At 40.9% G+C, this 17,054-nt stretch overlaps 1 protein-coding gene across 1 annotated transcript in view; it reads left to right on the top strand.

Annotated features, from left to right (window-relative positions):
* LOC138197423 (neprilysin-like) overlaps positions 1-15,086 on the top strand; it is a 32,896-nt gene extending 17,810 nt beyond the window's left edge. The window contains exons 5-23 of the mRNA XM_069148259.1: positions 372-452; positions 898-993; positions 1,087-1,205; positions 1,789-1,857; positions 2,428-2,562; positions 3,050-3,151; positions 3,279-3,415; positions 3,583-3,676; positions 4,668-4,796; positions 7,429-7,527; positions 8,596-8,673; positions 8,871-8,974; positions 9,322-9,380; positions 9,984-10,103; positions 10,486-10,619; positions 11,055-11,120; positions 11,947-12,042; positions 12,304-12,380; positions 12,574-15,086. Of these exons, the coding sequence (XP_069004360.1) occupies positions 372-452; positions 898-993; positions 1,087-1,205; positions 1,789-1,857; positions 2,428-2,562; positions 3,050-3,151; positions 3,279-3,415; positions 3,583-3,676; positions 4,668-4,796; positions 7,429-7,527; positions 8,596-8,673; positions 8,871-8,974; positions 9,322-9,380; positions 9,984-10,103; positions 10,486-10,619; positions 11,055-11,120; positions 11,947-12,042; positions 12,304-12,380; positions 12,574-12,673 (1,895 nt within the window). The 3' untranslated portion in view covers positions 12,674-15,086. The remainder of the gene's footprint in view (positions 1-371; positions 453-897; positions 994-1,086; positions 1,206-1,788; positions 1,858-2,427; positions 2,563-3,049; positions 3,152-3,278; positions 3,416-3,582; positions 3,677-4,667; positions 4,797-7,428; positions 7,528-8,595; positions 8,674-8,870; positions 8,975-9,321; positions 9,381-9,983; positions 10,104-10,485; positions 10,620-11,054; positions 11,121-11,946; positions 12,043-12,303; positions 12,381-12,573) is intronic.
* Positions 15,087-17,054: the final 1,968 nt, after the last annotated feature.

The raw sequence follows: 17,054 nt of genomic DNA on the forward strand, positions 1-17,054 counted from the left end.
TAGCTTTTTTTTTTTTTTTTTTTTTCCCCCCTTTAAATGCATTCATGACATTTTGTTTTCCAATTTGAATAATGACATTGTCTGTTTTGTCTATAGCCAGGGTTTGAATAATCTTTGCCAGTGTGAAATACTTTATTGGTGCTTTTGGACAACATGCCTTAAATAAAATATTGAATTGCATCTGGACGACAGCTGTATTCTATTCTAAAGCCACAAAGATATATATTAAAAAAAAAAAAAAACTGAACCCGAGGTCATATACGGCCCTCTTTCTTCCCTCAGTCTGCATTACCACAGGTACGGTCACTACTCCTTCATCTGTCTCTGTTTCTTTCTTTCATGCTTGCTCTGTTTCTCTGCTCTATTTGCAGGTGTCCTTGAAAAAACTGAGGAGGGGGAGGCTGCAGCACTCACTAAGGCCAAAACACTTTACAAGTCTTGTACCAATGAAAGTGAGTCAGCCGGCACAAAGATGTTAACTCTTCCTTTTTGGATCTTTTATTGTCCTAAAGCAAACTGACATTTTTATAAGTGTATGAAAAATATCTGCCTTCCATTCAGTTTATTGGATCGTGAAGCTGTCATGAAAACGGTCACAGTTTGTAAGCTTCGTTAGTTTAAAGAGCAATAATTACTGTCATTCAGCTTGATACAATTAAATGCTTTCTTCAAAAGTACTTTGGCTTAAAAGTCACATTAGTAAACCCCTTAAACATTCACAATTTGACAAAGATTAATTATGCTTGGTTGAAAAGAAAAACATGTAAGTAATAAACAGTAATAAACTTTGATTTTTTTATTTTTTTTATTAGTTTTCTTAATTTGTATTTAATAAATGTATTAACCACCGAAAACTAAATTTTTTTGTTTTTGGGGGGTATCGATGCTTCATTTAAGGTTTAATTGAGCGCAGAGGTGGGGATCCTCTGCTCAACATGCTGCCCGATGTGTTCGAGTGGCCCGTTGCTGTGGACAACTGGGAGACCAACTATGGTAGCCAATTTTGTTTTTTCCACTGTTACACTGCACGACATCATTTATGGGATTTCTTTCTTATTCACTTCCTCTTACATCTCATTTCTTCAGGGAGAAGATGGAGGTTGGAGGACGTCATTGCCAAGTTGAATGAGAAATATGGAACTCAGCTCTTGGTTAACTTTTTTGTTGGCACTGATGACAGGGACTCCAACTCACATATCATTCATGTAGGTGTGCACCTGTATCTCTTTCTGTTAATATTCATACAGAAACCAACTAGGGATGGGTCATGACTTTTGGATTTTAAAGTAGTAAATCACCTAAAAGCTGTTTGCCAACTGCCATTAAACAACCAAGAAGGGGAGAAGTAGAACATGTTATCAGCAACAGCATTACAAACAGCAGAAACATGAAAGACTGCAGCTGTTAAAGTTCTGATAAAAAAAATAAGCAAAAATGAGGTGCCAGAAAAGCTAGCAGATCACAAGAATATTACAGCCATGCACAGTCATTTGAGAGCGAAGCCCAAAGCAGACGGTAATCCGCTGATCAATCATCAATGGATAGCGAACAACGACCTCATGTCAAAGATGAACGCCAAAGACATGCTTCTCATCGGCTAGGTTATCGAAGTTCAATTGCATTTGTTGAGCCTGATTTCATGGCACGAGTAAGTCTCCTTCTGTATGTGTCATACTGCCGAAAGGGAGAAAATAGTCACATTTTTGCCGGTGAATAACAGCAACTGTAACGACGACTCTTTTGGCACACATGAATGTGTAAATTTGTTCGTCTCCTTCCCTTTCCCAGTTTGACCAGCAGACAAGCCTCGGCCTCTTGTCCAGAGATTACTACGCCTGCACTGGTCCCTATGCAGAGGTGAGCTAGAAGTTAACATGTAAGCACATGCACACACAGTCCTAGTCAAGACAAGGCTTTTAACCAATGTACAATGAAAACAGCTCCATGTGTTCAACCTGGCCACTGCCATTGAGTCTGGGTTGCATGTCCACTGGAGTTTGTTCTGGGAAACATAATACCCGTCAAATGATGAGGTCATCAGCTGAAACATCAGCAAACTAATTAATGTTGTGTTCATTACAGCACTTACATGCTCGAGTGTGTATATAATGGGTAAAAACATGCTCTGAGGCAGTTAGTGGTGATTAAAATCAAAGGGAAAAAAAACGATGAAAATCTGGTGGTCTCAATCCAGAACAGATGTGTGTGGTTGGAGCACACATCCCCTGCTCTGGTTTTACCTTACAGTTCACCACTGACTGTTGATTAATACGCAGGTAAAAGAAGTGCTTAACTGCACTTAGCTTGAGGCGAGCTGACTGCAATGTGTATCTGTGTGTAAGTGCACGCTATCCCCTCCAGTTTTGGTCATTGGTTGAATTCAAACCATTCCGATACAAATATCATGAATGAGTGTGTGTTTGACAGGCATGTCGGGCCTACGAGCAGTTCATGATTGACCTGGCTAAGCTGATCCGCACTGACCGGGGACTGTCCGTCAATGAAACCCACATTAAAGAGGAGGTGACGCGAGTTATGGACTTGGAAAGGGACATTGCCAACGTAAGCATTCTTATTTTTGCATTTTTCCAGCATAAGCCTGAATACTTCTTCTATCTTCTAGCTTCACACACCACAAAGGCTTTTGTTAGCCGCATGATCTTCTTGTAATCTATTTGTAGCCAAAACCTCTTCCCTCTTGTGTCTGTGTCTCAGTCTGGAGCAGCTGCTGTCTAAAACAAGCTGTTAACCCATCTGATCCCAACATTACCACTTTTCTCAGACATCAACAAGTTTTTGCAATCCACGTTTGTCATTCTGGGCTGTCTGCTCTGCTCACTGCCATGCTTCACTTCCCCTCCACTCGACTGCTGGCTTTTACAAGGCAGTCACACCATTCAAACTCTGACATTTACAGACCTGAAGCCTCCTGGGATGCCAAATGCGTTTGATGCTGCTGGACCTGCGCAGCAATTGTACACGTGTCAGGAAAAAGGAGGGTTGTGACAGCATTCCTGATTTTCAGCCTCTCTGTCTTGCTCTTTCGAAGGCTACTGATACTCCAGAGGATCGTAACAACCCAGTGTTGCTTTACAATAAGATGGAACTGGGGGACCTAAACGCCAACTTCACCCTTGAGGTTGAATCACAGGTAAAAAAAAAAAAAAAAAAGTACTATTTATGTCAGAATTTTATGTTTCTGCATCGCCTTGCTTCCTCCTCCTCCTCATGTTTATTTTCTGCTCTTTGACTGTTGTTTTTCTTCTCTCACTTGAAAGGTATTCAACTGGAGTCACTTCACGGCTAAGATAATGGATACAGTCAACATGAGCATTCCTGATACAGAGAAGGTCATAAACTACTCCCCCAATTATTACAGAAGGCTCAACCTTATCTTGGCAAAATACACTAAGAGGTATGTGTGTGTTTTAATATGAGTGTGTAGGTGTTATTGTATGTGATAGCTAGTTTGTGTTTGTGGGGGCGAGAGCGCACAGCGTCAAAACAGCTGCTCACTTTTTTTTTTTTTTTTACTTTGTGTGAGTAGGAAAGTCTCTTTGAGCATGTTTTCTCTCCTCTCAGGGATCTGCAGAACTACATGGTATGGCGATTTGCTATGAACATGGTGGTGGGCCTGAGCCGAGCTTACAGACACACCAGGAAAGCCTTCCGCAAGGTACGCAGCCAAAAACTTCTACCTTGACTTCAATAACGGTCCCTGAACCATATTGATTTTATAAATTCACTTTCAAGAAAAAGAAAATCGCTTCCCCCATTATGGTACAAGTCTTTGCAAATTTGCATGCAGTTAAGAGGGGGAGAGTGTAACTCAAGTCTTCTTCTGTGGCCACAATTAACGTAAACGTGTCACATAAAGCTATTGCTAGATGCTACAATTTACAGATGTCCCCTAAACACCTCACGTGCTATCAGTAAACACTGCACTTACTGCAGTGCACATAAAAGAGTAAAAGGTGTTCTGATGTAAGATTTACCAAATGTGAAACAAGGGTTTTTATCTACATGTGCAGGTCGCCCAATTCTGTGGCTCGCAGACAGACAAGATTTACTGCTGCATAAATGTAGTAAATTGTGTAATAAAAATGTTAGTGTAGATGTAGCAGAGCTATCGGGATTTTGTACCGAATGACAAGATCTTTTTTTTGATAACAGATAATATAGGAGCTATTTGGTGGGTGCTGTAAAAGTAACAAAGTTTGATAACCAGCCCTACGCATCTGAGGATGAAGGGAACGTCAGTAGGTTTGTAGTTATTCTGACACTGACCAAATGATTGTATATTTGAAAATAAACACATCATGGTTAAAAATCACATACGACTGCTTCTAAATGATTCTACATGGGCAGTTTTGCTATTTTTAGTGTTGGCTGACATGTATGCTGATACTAAGGTATTAGTCGGGCTCTAATAAAAACTAGATGTCCACTCACTGCTCCATTGATATTCTTCCTCCCACCGTTTATAAATCTTTGTCATTCCAATCTAATAATTTCCCCTCTGCCTTATTTTTTTTTATAGTCCTTAATGTAATTGCCATGTACATTGGCGGTACAAATAAAGAATTGCCACGAGCCTTTCTAGCCAATACGCTGAGTAGTTTATTCTGCTCCTCTAATTGATCTGTGCCTCGTTACTTTCCCTGCAGGCTTTGTCTGGCACAACGTCAGAGGCTGCAGTGTGGCGACAGTGTGCACTTTACGTCAACAGCAACATGGACAACGCCGTGGGACGACTGTATGTGCAGGAGGCCTTCTCTGAAAAGAGTAAAGAACTGGTCAGTAGGGAGGGGGAGTGGGGGTGAATACCATGTCGTCTTGTTGACCAACATTTGGAACTGATAACATAGAGATACATCTGCAGAGCATTACAAAAGCGGCATGGATTCAGTTACCCATACATGCAGTATAGTATCAAAATATGAGTTTTCTCTCACTTATTTGTGTTTTTGTCATCTTTGCATCTTGTGTCAGTCCTACAGAACTGCATTTTTTTTAATTTTTTTTTTGCTTCAATCCACTGACAGCAGCTGAACAAGGTGTCTTTATCATCATCATCATCGCACCACCCACACTGAAAATCTCAACTTTGTGTGTGTGTGTGTGTGTGTGTGTGTGTGTGTGTGTGTGTGAGCTTAGGCATGGGACTTTGTGTAGGTGAGTCAGATTGTGTGTGTTGCGTGTCTCGGATATCATAAATCTCTGTCATCTTCTGGACCCTTGCCTACGCTAGCATGTGGCTCCCACATCAAACCCTGTGTGTGTGTGTGTGTGTGTGTGTGTGTGTGTGTGTGTGTGTGTGTGTGTGTGTGTGTGTGTGTGTGTGTGAAAAACAGCACACAGCTCGTTTGATCATGTAATCACCACGCATGTCCTCAAAGACATGACCACACATACAGTACATACACTGTATGCGTGCGAGTGTCGATCTGCAGCTGGCACACATACTTCGCTCCTCACATACCGACCTTCTTTAAGCCCCACAGATATATGTCAGATATGTTCGCTGGTGGACTGGAACTACATGCACTGACAGGGATACTGTACTTAAGATACTTAATACTGTCGTATTTTACTTTTTACTGCTCTATTTTAACATGATTTAATATAAAGTAATTTAAAATAGATAATAGTATGTCGGTAAGTTCAGTGACTGAGTATATTAAATCAAATTAAAATAGTGAATTATTGCCAATAAGAAATCTTTACTTTTTTTTTTTTTTTTAAACAAACTACTCTTGTTTTTAATACCATGACTGGAAATAGTCAATTAGAAATTCACCCTACCTCCTCACTTTCCTGCAAAGATCATCACTGGATCTGCTCGTGTTGCAGTTCATGGCCCAATCATCCATCCAAGACTCCATCCATCTGCACCATCTAGTGTAGCTCTGCCTTTATTGGTAAATAAAACAAAAACGGTTTTAAAAATGAGCCTTAATGCCTTTCCAAACTTACAGCCAACGTTTTTTCTTTGGTTGTTTTGGTGAGGGGTGGGTAAAATGCAGCTCATTGACATTCCTGTCGAATAGAGAATTAAAAATCATGCAAAAACCATCATTGAAAAGCACAATTTTTTTTATTTTTTTTATTGAGCTTGGAACACAGCATCACATAAGCTAAAAGGTTTTCGGAAAAGCCTTCTCAGTAGGGTCGCTGCCGGTTTGTGGTGAAACACAGCGTGTTGCCTGAGTTGTCGTGCGGCGTGTTAGCGAGGGGTCTGCTGATGTGATGACACATTGGGACGCCTCTGTCTGTTCACTGTGGTCACAGAGCACAAATGTGGTTGGAGGGCTCTGGAAGGGTCACCTTCGCTGTCACTGCAGTTTTTAATTGTTCCTCTCTATTTTGCTTTCATTCTTTTATGGGTTCGGGCTCTCCTTTGTGAATTATTTTCCTTCTATTTGTGTGTAGTTTGTAGACAACAGTTGTGACCGTGGTCAAGTGCATGCATTGGCGTCAGTCGGTCTGTCTCTGAAATACTGTAACTCGAGGGATACGTTGTAGAAACATTAAACTTACACCACAGGTTCCCGCTGAAAACTGAGATTCTCATGTGGATTTTGGCACACCGTGCCGTGAGAATTCGCAAATAAAAACAGAAAATATCATTAACAACAAACAACTACAGCTCTGCAAATGTGTGATGTGAGGAGATGAATGCCAACATAAAAGTAATCACCCAGTTGAACAGCATATGCTTAACATATTGTTAAAAATCATAAGTACATCCTCTATTATTTAGATTCATGCATTAGGTTCAGGATTGTTTTAATAACCAGAAATCTAACCCAAAACTGCTGGATGCATCTACAAGTAAATGTAAATTTAGAAAATATGCAAATCAGTAGCATAATCAATAATGCATTTGTAGATTTGCAGCCTGAACAGCAGACAACTACATCTGTAGAGAATTTCAATGCAACCAGATGAGACTTGTATAAATAAATATAAATTACTTTTTGAATACATAATTTGAGTTGTAATTTTTAGTCATTAAACATCATGTATTTCTGGATGTCATGACAAATTAATAATGCATAAAAATAGCTGGTGTCATATTAATCATAACTAAAATGATAACACTTCTAGAAATGTTACCCAAAGACATCAGAGTCCCATGCAGAGGGCATGTAACCTTAAGCTGTTTAATATTGATATGAGGCCTAATTCAGGGAAGTTTATTTTTGTGAGTCTGTTGCACAGCATGTTGCAAGACTGTTTTGTATTCTTGTGTTTTCTGATTCTCTCTCCAGACCTCAAACTGCAACACTGGAGAAAAATTGAAGGACAGATGTTTTTTTTTTATCATGATATAAATTTGATCATCATATATCAGTGACATATTTGTGACTGTTGCCGTATTCTCTCGTGTTGTGTGTGTGTGTGTGTGGGGGGGGGGGGGTTTAGATGGAGGAGATGATTAAGGACATTCGGGAAGTGTTCATTAGTAACCTCGATGACCTGACCTGGATGGATGCAGAGACCAAGAAAGCCGCTGAGGAGAAGGTATTGGTCATAATTTCAGTTGCGACGATGAATAATTACTCATCTGTTGAAAATAACCTGTTTGACAGTACGATTTCCCGGCTTGTGGTATTGCTGTATAACTTTCTTGAGAACAGCTCACTGCGGACACCAGTAAAGATGCTCAACCACGTCCGCCACGATGCTTACAGGAACAGTGGCTGTGACTCGCAGTGGGGCCGGAGTCCGTTATCAAAGTTTATTAATACTGAATGTGCCGCATCAGTCATCAATATCAGTCACTGTACACTCAATGGTCACTCCTCTGTCCTCGTATCTCTTCTCCAGGTAGATGGAGGAGAGGCCGTTTGGCAGGACAGCAGACAGAGTTTGACCAGTTTTAATAAACGTTACAAACTAATCTGAACTCCACACATTTCTCTGTTCAGCTGCTAACTTCATACTTGGCTCTGGTGTCTGGTCGTCATTCTCACCGTTATGTAGATGAAATGTCTCGGGCTCTGTACCTCGAGGTGTCATGCTCACTCTCCCTTGCGCTCGACCTTGCCACACACACACACACACACACACACACACACACACACACAGTTTTTAGGTGTTTATTCGGCTTTGGCACTGTGAAAGAGTACTTGAGTATATAACGCCTAAATGTTTTTAGGACGGAAAACCCTGCTTCTTGAGAACAGCTCGCTGCGGAAGTAGGTGAAGAAGACGTTCGACTCGGTTTCGATGCTGTGTGAAACTGCGGCTGTGGGGCAGTGAGGCTCCGCCCCCTCTGCCTTACAGAGCGCGGCGGTTTGCAACTTTAGCGGTCTCCTTTTCATGAAAAGGTCTTAATATCAAACGCGTCACGTGTCCAAATCACACCAAATTCGGCAGCACACACCCTCGGGTCCCCAGCAATACACCCACCGAGTTTGTAGCGGGCGGGACGAACGGTTGTTGAGATATGTGAGGGACAAACAAACAGACATACAGAGATCTCTGGAATACATAGTAGTAGATTGCGTTGTATTATACTGTATTGTGTTCTTTAGGGTATTTAACTACAAAGAGGATGTCCAATCTTGTCATCTACTTTTGGTGTAGGCCCGAGCTATTCGAGAACGGATCGGCTATTCTGACAACATCATGGATGACAAATATCTCGACAATGAATACAAATACGTGAGTGTCTTAAAAAAAATTTTCAGTTACTTATGTTTTCCTTCTTCCACTGAATTATTGGAGCAGAATACAGAGTGGGTTCATTGTGGCCACATATCAGTTGTAGGAATGTGTTTTCCTGGAGAATATATGACCAAGCGTTGATAGCTCTAATTGCGGCTAATCCTCCTGTTTCTGTGGCTGTGTGTTGGTGTTAGCTGAGCTACAGTGCAGAGGAGTACTTTGAAAACATCCTCCAGAACCTGGAGTATGTGCAGAAGAAACGCCTGCGGAAACTGAGAGTCAAAGTCAACAAAGAGGAGTAAGACTTCCTGAGGGGGGGGGGGGTAGAATTAACAGGCTTATCAAGGATGTGTACTAAATTAAAGCTGCAATGTTGAGTATTTAAATCAATAATAATAAAGTGACTTGTTTTTTCATGTTGTTTGTGGTGTGACCCATTATCTATCAGTGCAGTTCACATTCTCAAACACAAATCCCTGATCGCATATAGGGTTCAGCTTTCCACAGCACGGAAGCTAATATTTGACTTGTCATTAATAACTTTGGGTTATTTTCTATATGTTCTGTCAGATCTAGATTAAACTGTGCTTGTGTGCTTCTTGCTGTAACCATTGTTTAATGCCACCGTCCTAATCTTTTCTCCAGGTGGGTAACTGGAGCTGCCGTTGTCAACGCCTTCTACTCATCCAGCAAAAACCAAATAGGTATTTCACATGAGCACAGGCAGACACATTCCAGCTGGGTATCATTCAGAGCGGTACTTTTTTTTTTTTTTTAATACAATTTTTTTTTTTTTTTTTTTTTTTGGTCAAATCCATTTTATGTAAAAGAAAATTACATTACGGTACAAATGTCAATTTTGGGAGGACTCGCATACAAGTGATAGCCTCACATGCCATCAGCAGACGCTCGCTGGCCGGCTGCAGACGGCAGCCTCTACTGAAGCGCACGCACATGTGGCTACATTTCGTTTTAGAAAAGTGTGGTTTCAATACTGAGATTTACTTCGCTGAAACCTAGTGATTTTATTTCGGTGGGTGAGCCAATCGAGTACAAACTACGTGTAAAATGGCTCACCGACGCGCAGGAGATTTACTCCCGAGTAAACGCATGCATTTTAAAACAAAAACCTATTTGGAGTGGACGAGGCCTATCGGTATCAAAAGTTGGTCCGAAATGACAAGGCCTTTTTTTTTTTTTAAAAACAGTAGTAGTAGTAGAGTTTGGTATGCAGCCCTATTTAGTCACAAAACACAAAAGACGACCAAATTGATCTTTTGCTTTGTTGTGTCTTTTCCTGGTGTCAGTGTTTCCTGCAGGTATCCTCCAGCCCCCTTTCTTCAGCAAAGGCCAGGCTAAATCTCTCAACTACGGTGGCATCGGCATGGTGATCGGTCACGAGGTCACACATGGCTTTGATGACAATGGTATGATTTTCCACGCTGTTGCTCTCTGTTCCTCACAGGAGAAATTTTGACAGTTTGCGTTGGTGTTTGGATAAAAATATTTCCCTCGTAACTGGTACCACTTCAGACAAAATTGTTGCGTAACACCATTTAGTGTACGAGTTTTGCCAGGGAGCGTTTTTACCACACTTATTTCGACTGTAATTTGAAGTCATTATGTTCCAGGATTCTTTTATAGTCATGTCTGCTCAGATCATATTCACTCACATAAAATGAAAACATGTTATTGACATCTGCAGCATTTGAGTGCTGTTAACAAGATAACAGATGCTTAAGCTTAGAGGATTGTCACAATTAATCTAGCCAGTCCACTTTTCTTGCATCTGGTCTCTTTTTTTTTTAGGCCGCAACTACGATAAGGATGGTGACCTGAAGGACTGGTGGACACCAGCCTCCACTCAAAGGTTCCTGGAGCTGTCAAAGTGCATTGTCGATCAGTATGGCAATTTCTCTTGGAACCTGGCCAATGGACTACATGTACGTCCCCGCAGACAATCTCTCTCCTTCTACTTTTCTCATTTTTCTAAGATTACGTCAAATTCCGAGCAACATTCTCCGAAATGCCATCATAAACCTTCACCTGTAGCTCAGCTTTATCTATCTCTATTTGCTCTCCTTTTATCTTTGCCAGCTTATCCATCTATCATTTTTCTACCGTTCCCTGGTTTTGCAGCCTCATCTGTTCTCTGCATCAGGTGTCTTTAATATTTTGTGTTGATATATCAATTCCTCTCCCCCTCTGTCTTATTCTTTTGCCTCTCTTATCCCTAAGAAAATGATTTCTTATATCCCAGAGTGATAACTGTGATTTGCTGAAATACAAAGGAAAAATTAAAGCCCCCCCCCCCCCCCCCTGTCCTTTTCTCCTTGCCCATCTTTGTGTTCGGTCCTGTCCTTATATCCCCTCTCTAGTTAAACGGTAACAACACGCTTGGGGAGAACATTGCTGACAATGGAGGGATACGACAGGCATATCAGGTAATGAGCCGCAAAACGAAGTTGGTTTGACAGGTCTGGTTTACAAATGAGCCAGGAAAGGATTCAGTCTGGGGTTACTGTAATCTGCTTGCTAATATTAATAGACAAGTGATTTTGGTATCGGACTGGCTCATTAGCTATTGCAAACACAAAAGTAAAGGACATGATGGTGCTTCTGATTAGGTTAACTTTGACCAGGAGTTAGAAGATAACAGATATTCACAGATTTGAATGCAATATGAGAAAACAAATAGTCTGTTTTTCTTATGAATTATGATGTCTTAATACTGTACAAGTGTGTCTTTTGTGGTGTATTTAAATTGTTAATTTGCTACTTTTGCTTTGCGGCCAAGTGAGGATTGGATTTCTTTAATGAGTAACTAGATCTCAAACAGAGACTACATGTATACTACGAGTAAAGTTTAAAGGTGAAAAAGAAATAATTTCTCTGTCCACCAACAGAAAGTGACATCATTTTTGATTTACGTGCTGTTTTCAAAATGGGGCAATTGTATTTTTAGCATAAGAAATGATTCACAGCCAAACAGAGTTTCGCCCGGTCGGTTACTGCGTAAGCAGTTTACAACCAGTATCCTCAGAAAATAATTTGAACAAACAAACAATTTGAACAAACCAAAAAAGTAACAAAAGAATATTTATTGAAAATCTTACATGCTTGTTTTATTATATATTTTCCAAATCTATCACAAAGGTTATTATCAGGCATTTAGCAGCGGTGTAATGTGGAATGCCTACTAGTTGGGATTTTATTTTATTTGATATTAATAGATGAGATTGTGAAATAAGATTTATGTCTTTACTGTAGGCCTACAAGAACTATGTGAGGGAGCATGGAGAGGAGCCACCGCTGCCTGGCATCGAACTTTCCCATGATCAACTCTTCTTCCTAAATTTTGCTCAGGTAGTGGATTGATTGACAAATTACAGATATTGATGAGTGATTGAAAGATAAATTGACAATGGTTGATACTTTAATGGATAAATGGTTGGGTAAATGGCATAAAAGTCTGGATGGAGGATTGGATTAATGGGTTAAGGGATGAATGAATGGTTCGGTGAGTTACGAGGGTATTGGGTGGATGAAAATGGTAAAAAGGACAGTATATTGGAAGCTACATTTATTGTTATTGATATGATCTAATACAATCACTGTCTTTTTCAGGTGTGGTGTGGAACACACCGACCAGAGCAAGCTGTTAATTCCATTAAAGTTGACGTGCACAGTCCAGGGAAATTCAGGTAAACTCAACATAATAGCATTCCTCTACATCAATCAGCCATTTGCTGGTGACAAAGGGCAAGAAACACATTACAGTGGTAGCTAACATTTTAAAACCTTGACAAAATGAAATATCGTATACATTTCAGTTTCAAGTCACCCTTTTTATACAGCAACTTCAGCTCACACCATCAATCTCTGTATGTTTTATAGGGTACTGGGCTCCCTTCAAAATTTCCCAGAATTTGCCAAAGCATTCAACTGCAACAAAAGCAGCTACATGGTCCCCGACAACATCTGCCGAGTTTGGTGATCCACAGACCTCTGGGATAGGTCGTCCCGGTCCCCCTACAGTACCTCTCCCCTCTGACTGTTGGAGCCCTCATGGGGGAGGGGGGTGGGCTACGGGGAAGCGGAAGCTTCCCATAGCTCTTTACTGGATGGACCATCGCTGGTGGACTGACAACTTCAGTATGCACTTCATCCGAGGACAGTAGCAGACTGTACCCTCAGGGACAGACAGAGCACTGTCTCTCCTCCTCCGATACTGTAGTTCTTTCGGTTAGCCTGATTACTCTCCTACTCACTGGATACAATCACTCCTCGTCTTGTTAATTTTTCTCTGAACTTTCATGTTGATTTTCTTCTCATTTCCGAGCCTGTCCGTGTGTATTCGTGCGAGTGTGTTCAGTCAAAATACTTTACAAGTGGTTGGCAAGAGAGTGGCAGACCAAACAACTGTGCTCAACCCACTGGCATTTGAATACACCACACACCCACTCACACTCGTATATATATGTAACCGGGCCGAACCACCGTACTGTATGTGGGAATGAGCTGTGTGGCTCTCATAAAACCTCAGCTGGTTTCAGCCTTCATCTACATGCTGATACACTCTACAATGTACTCGTAATGTACTCTTTGTTTATACATAAAACTAGATTAGGTAAATTATTACAGAAAATTTGAATTTATTTTGTTGAACAGATCATTTAAGTATTTAACCGTGGGCACATATTACACAGCGCTGTTCAATATTTAATGTTAATGAGTTTACTGCAGTTGATCGGTGGCGGTTGTTCATCAGCAGAATGACGATAATAAACCAAAAGGAAGTTTCAGCCTTTATGACGACGGCTGGTCATGAATCGTCGAGCCGACAATCGACACGCGTCTGACCCTTTTCATACGTCCTTTCAGCCTCGTGTGCGTTTCTGCGTCGAAGTGCATCTCTGCGTTTCCCGGCCTTTGTAAGTCATTTAGTATCACTGCCTGCTGTTTATCAAGAAAATTGGTATGCCTTACAGTTGTGCTACTGTGCGTGAGTGTGTAAGTGTATTCACGGGAGAGGAAAGGATAAGAAAATGTATCTTTAAAGAAGTAAGTTGACTTTTTCACGTGCCTGTTTGTTTTCTTGTTGAGAATTAAGACGAGAACATCAACACCAGTCTCATGTCTGTATGGTATGGCCAGCTGCCGGTTAGCTTAGCTTACCCTGCTCTGTCTGACGGAGGGGAAAAAAAATAAATACCAAACGGCACATCTAAAGCTTTCATAACTATCAAATGACTTAAAGTGCGTTTAATCAGTACAGACAGTGTAAAAACAAGTTATGGTTTTACCCAGCGTTAACGTGCCGGGGCGTAATATGACGTCACATAAAAATCACCTCCTTTGAGCAGTGACTTCATGTCGGCTCCACTAGTTGCCTGGCAACACAACCGTTACGAGAGAAAGGACCAGGGAGTATTTCACTCCCATTGGAAGGATTGGATATGGATTAAAAAAAAAAAAAAAAAAACATAAAATAATATATTAGTTTAATATATTTAAGCTAACCGTCCTCCTGGCTGTAACTTTACTTTCAATAAACTGAGGTGAGAGTGGTATCGGTCTTCTCAACTCTTGGCAAGATAACGATTAAGTGTATTTTGTAAAATGTTGGAAGTACGTCTGCGTGTGGTGATTTCTCAGTTTGATCTTTGTTTAATCATATTATATTGCCCATAATTTTAAACTCCACAGCCGAATGAACTTTTCAGAAGAGCAAGCATTTTCTGATTGCAGAAAATTGTGGAGTAAGTCAGTGGATCCCAATTGATCATTTTGTATGGTTTTGTTTATGTAAAATATAACTGAAGCTGTGATACAAGGTTGTTAATTAGGGATTTATTTTGGCCTTTTCTATAGAAATTAGTGCAATGAATGATGCGGCAAAGTCATCTAAACCACATCCTCAGAATGTAACATCACCCACTGCGTCGAGTCTTTGTAGATCATTCCCATTTCCTCTGCTCTTTTTATTTTTGCAAGCTTTCTGTTTCTGTCACTGTTGCTCACTTCCTCAGGCTTGCTTGCTTTCTTTCTTTCAGTCTCTCTCCCACTCTCTCTCCCCTTGTAGAAAGACAGATATACCTCAGTTGCCTGTATTTAGATACTTTATATTAATGACTGATAATCATCTTGAGGTGCATTTTTTTTTTTTCTTTCAAAATAAATCTTTAAATAACACGCCGAGTCCGCAGGCGACTTGTCTCAAAAGGTTTGTGCGTGCTCGTGTCGTTTCAGCATCCGTATCTGGCTTCTCTATAAACGCAAGCCGTTCGATCTGATACAAAGAGATGTTAATTACATTTTAAGTGTTGGTGGGTAATCTCGGCAGAAAGAGTCCAAATTAGAGATAATAATGTCAAGTAGGACTTAATGTGTGCACTGCATACATAATATATTGATGCTCTTGGTGTGGATTGTCGTATGTGATGTTCTTAAAAGACCTACATGTAGTTATTCCCACGTTCTTTTCCACTCGTACAAACACTGTTGACTTGAGGGGAAAATATGGAGGTTTACTTCAATCTAGAAATTTCCACAGAGAGGGAAAGAAGTTAATTTAATGCAGCGTTAGCCTAATCTCTTCCCCCACTAATTAGACCTTTAAGCATTAGGGAAGTATGATCTAATTGTGAAGTTAGTCACAATGCAAACAAATAAATGTGCAATACCTTTAGGGCTGGTCCCAAGCTGCCTCCTGGTAAATATACCCCGTGCTGCAATCAACCGGCAAGCACATTTGCTGGCACGGGGAAGGCTTGTACCCCGGCTGAAACCGGAGAGGGATATACGGGGAATAAAGAAAAAGAAAAACAACAACCTGGGAGAAGTTCAGAGGTAAAAGAGAGAGCCAAACGGAATTATAACACGCAGGATGTATGGGACAGGGAATGCCTAGTAGGAGCACCAGAAGTACAAGCAAACTTTGAAGCCACGTGTCAAAAAAAAGATATTTTGAGGAATGGGGGAGTGCAGCTGGGGCAAGAGCCAACACACACTTGCGCAAGTATACAAAAGCAAAGCTCCGAATTTCATAACCTTTACTTTGTATATTTCTTCACTTTTTTAAGAAATTCTTTGGTTATATTTCAACCTATTAGTGGTCAGTGCCACATTGTTCCAACTCAGGAACTTGAACTTGAACGCATACCTCTCATTTTTGGGGGTTTACGCCGGATTCCACGAAGTGTCACGGTGGCTTTGAAAATCAACGGCACTTCTTAAAACTTCTCCGACTGGTCATTTGTGAACTTAATACTCTTAATACTTTATTCCAGGTACCGTAAGAGACAAAAACAAAACAAAAAAAAATCCCTAAGTGATTGTGTGCAAACATATTTTCTGAGATTCATTCAAGTATGGTTTGCAGCTGAACATCAGTTGCTGATTTTTTTGTTTATTTTTGTTTTTGCCAATCCTCCCCTTTTGTTCCAACTGGTTGGAGAGCACTTTGGCAGATAACTGAAAGTTCACACCACCCACCTTCCTCACGCTCTCACCCTCCCCGTCATTAGCAGCTATGATAGCTAACATTACAACACCTCAGCATGTTCCTGGGAGGCTGAGCGGAGTGTTTTGCACTTTGAACACTATCGGCTGCCAAAGTAACACGGGAGCGCGGAAGGTGGTTTTTAAACTTAATACGAATAAGAAACGTGACTTGACTTGAAATAAAATGCCCAGTGGAGAAAACATAATTAGTATTAAAACGACGTGGGTTCGACTTCGTGAGCACTTTGGGTGACCGGTCCGGTCCGGTGGTGGGTGTGCGCGCGTGTGTGTGTGTGTGTGTGTGTGTGTGTGTGTGTGTGTGTGTGTGCCTGTACGTGTGGTAGTGCTCGGGGGCAATGTGTGGCGTCAACAGTGTGTGCAAAAAAAGGGCCACAACATATCATAGACATATGCTCACAGACGTACCACATACACACCTACAAGAGCACGTGCAATAAAAGCACACGTGCACGCACACATTGACACGCGCAAATAACGCGTTCGGATCCTAAACGGGGAAAGTGTTTCGGGTCGGCAATTAAGAGAGCGAATTGTGTTTTTCAGCACTCGATTTGAAGGGAGCTCTTCGTGTGAAGTGCTCTCTTTCTGACCACTGCGACCCATTCGGATTTGAAGAGTTTTCTGGAAAATGTTTCCGCTGACGCACTAATAACCTTCGAGGCGTTATTCGTATGAAAGAAAGACAATCAGCCTGTCACATGCCGACGTGACCATTTCACCCGTTCTTGGGTCTCTTGCTTTAATACGTAAACAGGTGGCTACTTTCATTAAAAAAAAAAAAAACACGTTGCGTTCATTGACCGAGTGCACAGACTGCAAAAGAAAAAACTTGAATGCGTCGTTTTTGACAC

The sequence above is a fragment of the Embiotoca jacksoni genome, unplaced genomic scaffold (genome assembly GCF_022577435.1).
Source record: "Embiotoca jacksoni isolate LCO1_2020_lvr unplaced genomic scaffold, fEmbJac1.0.p SCAF_14, whole genome shotgun sequence".
NCBI classification, from domain to species: Eukaryota; Metazoa; Chordata; class Actinopteri; family Embiotocidae; genus Embiotoca; species Embiotoca jacksoni.